General features: G+C 40.2%; 1 protein-coding gene across 4 annotated transcripts in view; it reads right to left on the bottom strand.

Annotated features, from left to right (window-relative positions):
• Nucleotides 1-2,456: 2,456 nt before the first annotated feature.
• SCAF11 (SR-related CTD associated factor 11) overlaps nt 2,457-11,810 on the bottom strand; it is a 45,961-nt gene continuing 36,607 nt past the window's right edge. For all 4 annotated transcript variants that reach the window (XM_071552344.1, XM_071552347.1, XM_071552345.1 and 1 more), the window contains 5 exons: nt 9,061-11,550; nt 6,764-7,104; nt 4,151-4,369; nt 3,583-3,702; nt 2,457-3,206 (listed from right to left, as the gene is read on the bottom strand). In XM_071552344.1, the coding sequence (XP_071408445.1) occupies nt 3,078-3,206; nt 3,583-3,702; nt 4,151-4,369; nt 6,764-7,104; nt 9,061-11,550 (3,299 nt within the window). In that variant the 3' untranslated portion in view covers nt 2,457-3,077. The remainder of the gene's footprint in view (nt 3,207-3,582; nt 3,703-4,150; nt 4,370-6,763; nt 7,105-9,060; nt 11,551-11,810) is intronic.

The raw sequence follows: 11,810 nt of genomic DNA, 5'->3' as shown, positions 1-11,810 counted from the left end.
AGCTCAGTGCTGTGACTGGTGTGGTGAGAAGGACACGGCCCCGATGGTCTGAGTGCTGCCCCCTTTCTTCCTGCAGCAGATGAGGACATGCACCCCACACTCCTTTGCAAGATCTGGTACCCAGTCACCCGGCAAATGGACATTTTGCCACATGGATTTGTGTTTTGTCAGTTCAGGGCACCCACAGAGTGGCAAGGGAGGATGAAGACTAACTTAAATAAGATGTAAAGGAGGGGGAGTCCACACAACACAGAACAAGGATAAATGAATGTGCAGACAGGTAATAGGATTTACCTCACTTTCTGATTTAAACCACTTGAGCCAGAGTCATTTAAGACCAAACACTGCCAGCTTAGTGAAAAGAATTTATTAGAAACTGTTAAGCACTACATAAAACTAGAGTTTAGAGTATTTTTTCAGTAGACAGCACTCCAGCCTTATGCTACATACACCGTACTGTGGACTTGGGATAGCCACTGTGCACAGATCCTCAGGATGAGACATTCAAGCAGCATGCACGGTGAGACAGCAGAGGAAGTGCACAGAAACCCCTTTTGATTTGCCTAAGTTCACAGAAGGTACAGAGTTCTGTAATTGTTTTCCTCAAGGCAATTTGGATTGAAGGAGTTACCAATACCCTGGAGGCATCAAAGGGGCTCAGTGTCCTCACCTCTCTGCCTTCAGTGCTAGTGCACGTTGGGACTTTCCAGTACAAGGAGTTTCAATAAATAGAAATACGGCTTTCATACTACTTTAACAAAAACATGGCTATGAGGTTGCAGAACTCGCCTTCTCAGGCAGCCACACCTTGCTGCTTTCCGGGAAAAACAGGAGAGTCTACATATTAAGGCAATGCAATTTTTTAATTCAGCATAGACATTGTAACAAACTGCATATTTTCAGATAAGTTCCAAAGTATTTAATTGTAAAAAATAAAGTTATGATCACATGCTACTCTATCTGATATTCTTCATTAGGTTTTGAAATACAGTGGAGCATCACTATAGTCACTGCCCCAACACCATGGCAGCCAGTGACAGCTTTTCCTCCAGCCAGGAGCTGCAAAATTAGAAAATAATGACCCCTCTCTTCTCCCAGTTCGAATCCTCTGTTGTTTCTTCCCACACAATTTCCACCTCTCCTCCAAAAGGGGAAAAAACCCTCTAAAAAACACTTATCTGACTCCTGAAAGGAGCTTTATAGCAAGGCTCAACTGTATAGAGTAAAAAATATACAAAAAGTAATTAAAATCCAAAAGTTCAGAGGAGGAAAATCCAATAAAGTACGCATGGCGTGATAAACCAGGAGACATAGCAATTTGCTACATTTTTCAGAAAGTGCTAACCAAGTTTAGCTTAAAATAGTTCATGAGATCTTATAAATTGCTACCAGTGTAAAACTGAGTATTTTTAAAAATCTAAAACTTGCCTTGACTGTAGAAAATGTATTATATCTGTTTCTAATTTACATAGCATTTGTATTTAGGCACACAAAAATAGACAGTCAAATGCTTCATTAAGTCTGCAGAAAGTTATAGTTAAAACCAAGTGATCAATTGTTAATGACAAACATCACATTTTTACACATATTTTACTCTCTATAAACCATGTGTGTGTGTGTGTGTGTGTACAGGGGTGCATATCCCTTATTTCATCCTCAGGCTTCTGCAAAAGTTACTTACAGAGTGAGACTTTTCTGCCAAGAACAGGTAATTTGGGAACTACTCACTCCTAACAGGTAATTTCTCAGAAACTCAACTGATACTTTCTGTCAAAGATGTTTATTTCTGCTTTGGGGCCACGAGACCTCAGCCTGAAGCAGAAGCCAGGCTGAGCTAACTGGGGGGCTAGTGATAAAATTGTAATAGCCCTAAGAGTAAGGGCACAAATATGTCTACCTCAGAGTAAAGCTCCTAACTGGAAGGAGAAGGACCCCAAGCTGTTCTTTCCATAAGGAGCACAGAGTGATTTCAGCAACCCTCACAGCTGCTGCCTCAGTAAACCTGCTTTTACCTCAGGTGTAAGGACTTGCTTAGCACCTTCAATGTCCCCACATCCTCTCTGAGAATGTTTGTGGGACCTCCAGTAATCCCTATATGTGAAAGCGCTCAGGGAAGCAGGAAGATATGTGCCTTCAGTGGTACCAGCCTGGTGCTCCATGCTACAGTCCCTAGTTAATGAAGAAAAAGCATCACACAGCTCAGATTGGCACAACTGGCAGCCTCTGGTGAACTGGGAACCTAACACCAAACCCCAGCTTTCTTAATTTTGTTTGAAAACGAAACTAGTTCCTCTTTCTGAAGATCCAGCTCTGGGACACTAATTCCCTACTCGCTAAGGGCAGGGTTAGACACGAACTGAGGTTGTCAGTTTGTGGTGATTGAGGGCTTTCAGCACATAAAAAAATATCCAAGTCATCCCACTATCTTGAAACAAATTGAAAAACATCACAAACAATACCAAGCAGCATAATTTTTATTTGGTGTTACAACAGATGTGCACTGCCCATGGTTTTGGGCACCGTATCTTACTGTTTATGATTTTTCTTTTTAAAATCTAAACAGTTCTTGTGTTCAAACAACCCCATGTGCCTTTTTAATATACACTGTGACCCCTATATTCAGCCTGGCCAGTTAACACTAGAAATATTTTGGCAAGGCAATTAATTATTTCATCTTTGCTATAACTAGGGTGCAATCAAAAGAAAAAATTTACTTTAATCTGATGAATTACATGTACTGTACATACCTGTTCCAAACCCAACGTACTCAGAAGTTTCTACTTTAATGCACTCAGTTATTCAAGTCAAAATGCTGTACATCTAAGTATCCACACAATCGTACATTGCTAATGGTTCTTCTTTACACCTTTATTCATTTTAGACATCTGTTTTTAAAAAGGAATAAAGAAGTTGCCCTGCAGATCTATATTTCTTTAGAACAAAATGTTATATACTACCTTGAAAAATAATTTTATCAAAACCAAATTCAAATCACTGTCATGTACAATTTTCAGTTAACGGTTCATGTTGAAATTGCACTTTGAGGATAGAATAAAACTAAAAGATGAAAACATATTCTACTTCCTTTCACAGGAAATTGCCTCTTCAGGATTTTTCTTCCGTGAATGTTTGTATTTGTCTACATATGCTTTCACTAGATTTGCGACTTTTGCAGAATTAACTTCTCCACTCTTGCTATGACAAACCTACAACAGTTTTAAAGAAAAAAAAACCAAACAACATTTGAAAAATTTCTGTTGATTTCCCACAGTTCCACATTATTTTCAATTTCCCCCACACCCTGGATTCCTCCATCCCAGGCAAAACATACTTTAAAACTCCTAATACTTTCCCATTGCATCCCAAATACTTATGAATTCCCATTCAACTTTTCTACATAACAGAGTTCTGTTTTGAGGAGCCAAGAAAGCTCTGCTGGATGGAGGAAGACGGAAGGTATTTTTGCTTCTCCTGTTTCCCCCTTCCCATCAACTACCAGTTGTTCCCATAAGAACAAGAAACCCACCCCACACCCTGCCTCAGTAGAAACATGATGCATCTTGGATTACTAGACCAACTTACTTTATCTACAGCTTTCCGCACAATTTCCTTATATTCTTCCTTAGTGATGTCTTTATTTTGGTAGAAAGGTTTAATAGCTAGTTTGACCTCTTGTGCCGCTTTTTCTTGAATTAACAATTTCTGATGAGAAAACAAACTTGAGCGTTACTTTTCACCACCTGCATATGTATCTTTATCAATCTCATTAAAACCCTACAGGAAAAAAGTTATTAGAGCAAACTAGAAAACATGCTCCACTCTCTCCCCTTTCAGCTCCCATGGGAGCTGCCCGTGGTCTCCTAAGAACAGAACACTGTCCCACAGGAAGTACAGTGGTATCTGCAGTAGTGATGCTTTAAGGGCGCCCACATTTACAGGAGTCAGCTCGGCGGTCTGTGTGCTACGCCCGCCACGCAAACATTACACACACCATGGTATTGGTCATATTACATCGAAGGGTTATTGTAATAACTTGCTATTTGTTAGTATACTAAAAAATTATAAATATATATGAAAATTAAATTTTTATATTTTAATATAAATATGTAGAACAATGTATACATAAATATATGCTGAGCTTTGAACTTGCCTGGTCCTTCTTCGAGCTATCTGCACTGGCTTCCACTGTTACACTTGCTTTGTTTTCTCCCAGCTTTACAGCTGCATTAGAGGTCTTGATGTGACCTGATGATGTTGCATTACCCGAACTTGGTCCCTGAACTGTTCCCACGTTTCCCAGGACTGCTGCTGGCGCAGGCAACGCTGGAGCACTCATGTTATTACTTACATGAGCAGCATTTGGAATACCCTGTTTTAAAAAGTTATCAGTAGTTAATAATGTTATTCTTCCATATGACAATATGCCTTTCTAGGAATCCCAGGTACTACACAAAAAGCACAAATACTACGTACTTTGTTTCATTACCTAATTTCCACACTGTTTATGTTAAGAGCACAAATAATAACATTATTATGGAAGGTACACACATTACACTAGATCTAGTCAAAAGAAAAAAAAAAGAAAAGCTTGAGAGCAAAGCATCCTCCATGTCACCACTCAGCTGCCAGATTCTTGCTCTGATCCCAGGTGATAAAACAAAGTAACTTGCAAACAGACATGGAGGATGTTACCACAGGCAGAAGGAAGTTTATGGCTGCAGAATGTCTACTTATTACAGCCCTGTTTGGTAAATCAGATTAACATCTTTTTTTAAAAAAATCAGCAACTAAACACACATGCAAAAAGATACCTTAAACCACACTTGTATTCCTGCATCATAATGATGCTGCTTTGAGAACATCTATTTTGCTGTTTGTTACCAGCTTGAACTTGGGAATAGTCTTCAAATTTTAACACACAGGGCTAGAGATGTTTGCTGAAGTAGCAGGGTCTGTTCTTCAGGAAAAGCCATTTTGTGGCCATTTCCAATCATCAAAAGACCACAGGCACTGTAGCCACATAGGGACTGAGAAATTAAGTTGTTCTCAGATTTCAGATAGAAGCCATTTTTAGCAAAAGCCCAGAACACATCTTCCCAATATGTTTCTGGCAGGCTATGCTAAATGCTGGTTTTGCAGGTAATCACCATTACTTTTTACACATCTGCATTTATCCAGATGGAAAATACTCCGAGCTCTTTGGAAAGGACACAGAAATGGAGCTGTTATAATCAGCACACTAATGCTCACCAGTGCACTCTCTTCATTTTCAACAGGTTGAGTCCTGCTGTATTCAATAATTTCTACTGTGCTACCACTGAGGACGTATAGAATGAAAGTTCAAAAAAAAAGCAGCAGCAGCTCCCAGGAGCACTGAGGTTCATGGACACCATTCCACAAAAGCAGGTGAGAGTAACAAATTTAAGAGGGGCTTTACAACAAGTAACCGTTTTGCACCAATACACATCTTTATAGAAACATACTTATTGCTGCACTAATTTCAGATGTTTGTATTCTGACTTCTTACATTTTTGGAGGTTAAACCTACTGGACTTCCAATTGTGAAAATATTTTAATTACAGACAGGAGGTATTAGTCAAGTCAACAAGCTATCTACCAGCAGTACCTTGCTGGTTTACCTTTAATATGGCCTGTAACCCCACTCAGTATAACAGCAGTGGGAAGTGAGAACACTGTAGGCCATTCACCAGTTCACTTTAAATCTTTAGAGACAATGCATGCAAATAGAGGGTTAGAAATCATTTCTTTCAGAATATTGCTTTTTCAACCTGAATGCAGGGGAAAGCGTTTTGGGTTAGGACAGGCAGCAAGATAAAAGCACGAACCTCAATCAACCCCTGAAGAGCCCTTTACTTATCACAAATGCAGTTGTTACGACTTCTCACAAGGCCCTGTGTTCTCCTCCAAGTTTGTCACATTCCTTTCTCTGAGTTAAAAGCTCTTAACATAAACAGATGGCTACAGGAGGATACATATACAAAGGTTGTTTTAAGGTATCTTGAAAGGCATGAAAAGATGGTTTGACCTGCCCCAAGGATGGCAGAATGCTTTTGAAATTGGAGAAATAAAGTGGGAGTTCAGTCTCCAACAGAGCATGCAAACCCAGGAGAATCAGGCAAGAAGGGGGAAGATAAAAACACCAAAGAGACCTCGAAAATCATTAACAAAAAAGGCTAAAAATATTAAACAGAATAGAAAATGGGTGTGTGGGGAAGCAGCTGAGACAGTGACAGCTGGAGAATGGAAGTGTGGAACAAAGGGGTGACATGCAGCACTTGGTAATTTTTCTCTGCTGACAGACCCCATGGGATGCGAACAGCAACAGAGAAGTTTAGGTCACTTCCTACATGCTGCTGAAAGGGGATTCAAGCTTTTCCTAAGCTTAAAAATCAGGTTTCAAAGGGGAAAATTTAGTTTTGGAAAACAGGACACTTCTAAGGAAAAAAAAGGTAATAGACAACACAGATGAAATTTTCCAGTGTTCCATTACCAGCTGGAACACCTCATTATGGCACAAACCCAGTTACGGTGTTGTGCACTATTATTTAAAAGCTACAGTCCCAAAACAAACCATATGCTCATGGACACTTCCACTTCAAATGTGGGGTGGGGTGGAAGAAAACAGGCAAGAGAGAAAGAAACTGCAAGTATTAATTTATCAAGACTATGGTATTCAAGATAAGGAACCATTAACTAATATCATTGCACTACTGCTCTTGCCATGGCTTCTGACACAGCATACCTGCAATTGTTTTCCATCTTGCTGTGAAGCAACGTAGTTGACTTGTTGAGATGGTGGGGGTGGAGGTGGAGGTGGAGGTAATCCCTGAGAAATATTTGTGGGAGCAGCTACCTGTATGAGAGGCACTCCAGCAGGGAGATGCATGGGCACTGGAGGGTGGATGAAAGGATTTCGTTGCATATTCATCAAGGGAGGATGGACACCCACTGGATATGGGAAGATATTCATAGGTTGGTGCTGTGCATTCACTTGTGGCATAACATTCATTTGTTGCTGCATCATATTTATTGGTAACTGAGAACCATCAATTTGCTGGTTGCCCTGGTCTTTGAGGTTTGGATCTATCAAAAGAAAAAACAGACAGCATATGAAGTAGAAATTCTGTACTTCATAAAGTGAAAGGGGAACCAGGTGTCTAAACTCTTCATTAAGGATAAAGTAGCAAAAAGCTTTTTATAATCAGAGTCTTTTCAAGATATTGCATCACATCATTGCACAGGAGTCACCACCACATATGTCATGGAGCCAAATGCTAGTTTCCAAGTTTTAAAAGTTCAGGTTACTATGGAAGCCTGTGTTTAGAATCTGTTTTCTCTACTTGTTCCCACAAGGCAGCCCGATAAATTATGTCATCACAAGAAAACTGCAATTTCTCACTAAAGGGCAGGAAGACAACATAATTTATCCAGCTTCTGCAGTTGCAGAAGGTTAGTCATACGTTATCACACAGGCAATTCTCTGCTCCCCTTTGCCTGATTCACACACTCCCTGTGCTGTTCTGGTAACTACAGAAACTGCTGCCTTTTCCCCACTGAACAAAAAGTCACCATCAACCAATTTCAGAGATGTTCATATCTGGAAAAAGTTGTTCAAAATCCCTGTAATGGTACAAAAACTGAAGCATAAAAGTAAAAATAACCTCTTGGGGTGGCACTTCTTAAATAAATTACTTCAGTATCCCTTTCTCTCTTGAACAGAATCAAAAAAGTTAAAAATCCTGATACAAGCAGCAGGCCTTCCAGAAGTCAAAAAACTAGTTTGGAGAAATGAATGATGGGCTGTAATTCAAATGTCCTTTCCTTAGAATCCCTTTCTTGAGGAACCCTGTATTCTAATTCACAGGCCTTACACTTCAGCCTAAATCCTCATTTTTAAAGATCATGGGATAACATAATCGCTGAAGTTCGAAGGGACCCGCCAAGATCGCCCAACACCCCTGCTCAAGCAGGGTCAGCAAAAGCAGGTTGCCCAGGAGGACCAGGTCATTCAGAACCACGTCATGATGCCAACCTAGCCTGTTTAATCCAGTTCTGAGAGATTGTTGTACTATTCTCAGCTGAGCTCAGGTTCTAAAAGTAAGTTAACACCATGATTGATCCTGAACTAGATGAAGTAGTCTGTAAATCACAAAACGCTTTCATCTATTACAGATTCAGTAAATATTCCCTGGAATAGACTGAAGGTTGACAATGTTGCCTCAAAACTAAGCCATGGATGCAGTTGCCTCTGAGATAAGGGAGAAAACTGCTGGGATATGGGAAGAAAATGGGTAAAAATGAAGGCAGACAATGGGAAAGTGCAAGTGTGGTTGTCTTCAGAAATGGATTTTAAAGTTTTTAAATTCAATTCACAATTATCGTTGAAGATCGTGGATGACTTCTTAGCTATTCAAAATCAATCTCATCTATAGTTAACTTACTTTCTACCAAAAAGTTTCTTTCTGTCAGGGCAGTTACTTTTTAGATATAAAAAAAACCCTGACAACTTTAGACTTCTGGTGAACTCTTAGAGGAATTTTAATGCTAACATACAGTAAAAGCACTGGGTTTGCATTTATTTTGCCTAAATTTTTTTTAAGCATTTAAAGAAGACTATTAATTTAGGAACAAAATAAACATCGGCATAGTGATCTGCCATCTCTAAAATCTGCCTGTGGGTCTGCACAGGCAAAAATTCAAGTTGTCTTGAATTATCCTTTTTAAAAGTTGTGCAGATGCTTAAAGTAACCATGAAGAGGAAACACTTTCTCTTCAGCCAAATCTATTTGCTTGAGCAGCACTCTTCAGATGCACAGTCCTTCAACACAGACGTTGCCTTTAATCAAAAACCAAAAAGCCATCGTAACACTAAAAAATCCCCATACTCCACAGCTTAACCCCTCCATATTGCAAAAAGACTATGGATTCACCCCAAATTGTTTTGAAGAACTAATCAGCTCGAGACAGGACAACGTGACTAGGATTTTGCTCATCTACTGCAGCTGTGACTAAGCTATTATGTCTCAAACCTGTTAATACCTTGTTCAAGTGTCTCCTCTTCTTGTCTCACTCCCCATCCAGACTGTGGGCTTGATGAATTGCGTCCCCTTCTTGCATAGTAATTCTGCACATCGGCAGGTAAAGTCTTTCTTACAGCCCAGCTGGATGCCGATGTCCACCCAGACCTGTCAGCAGGCGATTCGAACGAATGATCTTGTTCATTCTTACGCTTGTATGGCTGATGTTCTGAGAACCTTGAAGCTTCATTCCCAGGACCATCTGAGTTCCCTGAAAAAGGTTTTCTGTTTTGCCAGTGATTTTCACTCTGGTCTCCATACATGAAACCACCACGCCCACGCCCCAGTCGTCCATGCTGACCTCTCCCTCGATTTGGAATCCAACCTGAACCAAAGTTTTTATTCCAAGAGTGTCCTGAATTGTCATGCCTGCTCTCTTCCCAATGTGGCTTCTCTCTCTCTCTGTTCCTGACTTCAGGGACAGAGTTTATTCTTTCCATTACCCAGTCTGGACAATCATTCCTCTGGTTGTCTGAAGAACACTGATCATTGTTTTTTTCTGGATTGTCCTTCTCTTTTTTAAGATTTTCATTTTGTTTCTCTTGATCACTTCTCATGTATCGGTCATTTCCTCTGGGACTTCTCCAGCTGTCATTTTCCCATTTCTCTTTCCATCGAGGAGAATGACTTTCCCTCTCATTTCTAGAGAATGAAGAACTTTTATTTCTTGTCCTAGACCGTGATCTTGACCTGGATCGTGACCGTGATCTAGACCACCTCCTGTTTCTTCTTTCTCTGTCACGATCTCTTCTTTGACAATCTCTATCACTACTTTGAGATCTCGATTTTGGCCTTGGAGATGAACCCTTAGTTCTTGACTGAGAAGATGATCTCCTGTGTTCCCTGGCACTTTCCCTTCTAGGAGATCGAGATGATGTTTTTTTTTCATCTCTGAGTGTTTCTCTTTTTGGAGAACAAGATAAGGATCTCCTTCCCTCCCTCACAGTTTCCTTCTTGGGAGATCGTGAGCTCCTCTCTCTGTTCATATCCCTTTTAGGGGATGGTGATTGAGATTTCCTGCCCTCTCTCCCAGAAGGAGACCAAGTTGTTGATGGAGAGTGAAACCTAGATCTTCTAGTTCGAGTTTTTTTCTCTTTTTTGAGTTCTGGCTGGCACTCTCTTCCTTGAGGAATAGTTTCATCTTTTTCATCAGAAACTGACGCACAGTTTCCCACATCACGCTCTAATGAATTCACTTCTCCTTGCTCTGTACTTTCAGTTGGTGGTACCTGCTCACTCTGTGGCTCATTCTGCTCACTGCAAAATGAGTCACAATCCATTGGTATCATTTCATTGTCATCTTCACCAAAATGTTTACGTTCAGCATTTACCTGGGGTGACTCTGAAGTTCCACACTCTTCACTTTCTGAAATGGCATTCTCTTTTATGGATTGTTCTGATGTGCTGTCCACAGAAATACTGTCTGTTAATGTACCTGGTTCTTCATCTTGAACAGTCTTTGGACTTGCACAGTCTACTACTGGTTTCAGTTCAGTCTCAGAATTATCTATTTCCATGGCTTTGGGATGATCAGACAATTCACTTCCGGGACTTTCTGATGGCTGATCTTTCCTCAGAGGTTCCAGATGCTTCAACAACTCATTTTCTGGACTAGCTATGGGTTGATCTACTTTTGTCGAAGTTTCTATGTTCTCCATTAATTCATTTTGAGGACTACATGATTTCTGATTTACTTCTTCAAAAGCTGCATGGTCACATACATCATCTTTGGGACTAGCTAAGCCTTCCGTTTGTTCAAGAGTATTTTCACAGATGTCCTGATTGGTAAGATCTACATTTTCTTCAGTAACACCTTTTACTTCAAATTCCTGACTTTCACCTCCTGAAGTCAATAATGGAGGTTCTTGGACAGAAAAACTTACATCCACAGTGCCTGAAATATCTTCATCTTTGTTGCATTCTCCTGTAGTTTCCTCAATTTCTGCATGTTCACTACTGCTTTCCAATCCATTAGCAGACTCTGTTTCTACATTATTCTTCTGTGGAAGGCTTGTGCTGTTGCTTTCACTATCTGACTGGTGGTCTTTATCTGATGTTAGAACTGCTTCAGGCTCAGTAGCATCATCATCTTCCACTGAGCCACTGAGTGATTTTTCAGAACGTCCAGAAATTCTCCGTTTCTTTTTAGCTGCTGGTGGTTTTTTAACTGCTCTTTTAGACTTGCGTTTTGGAGGAGCCTTCTCTGGTTCTGAATGAGTTTTATTCAGAGATGGTTTATTGCCATCAGGGGCACTGCAGGTAGAACCGCTTGATCGAGGTGAGCTCCGAGATTGACTCAGGGTCTCGTTTTTGCTGTTTCGTGCAGACCTTCTTGTAGGAGTAGCAGTAACTGATTTCCTCCTACCTCCTCTAGTGCCAGATGAGCTAGAAGCTTCCTTTTTCTCTTCTCCTTCTTGGGTGCAAGCAACAGCATATCCTTTGCCTAAAGATTCTAATAAAAGCAGAACACATTAAAATTTCATAATAAGCAATTATCCAAACAATTAAGCAGTTAAACAGATATCCTCAAATAATACAATTTAAGGTTTAGTATGAAATACTACCACAGCTTTTTTTTTTTTATAAACGCACTGTGGTTGTTTTAAAGAACAGAAACAAGTTAACAAAGTGACACTTCAGGCAACTGAACTCACATTTCAGCAGCAGTGCTGCCTACATGGACAGTACTGGCATTCACGGTGAAACTGTTAT

Source organism: Pithys albifrons, chromosome 3, assembly GCF_047495875.1.
Source record: "Pithys albifrons albifrons isolate INPA30051 chromosome 3, PitAlb_v1, whole genome shotgun sequence".
NCBI lineage: Eukaryota > Metazoa > Chordata > Aves > Passeriformes > Thamnophilidae > Pithys > Pithys albifrons.
Note: the sequence above shows the minus strand (reverse complement) of the source record. Positions and strands in the feature narration are given on the sequence as shown.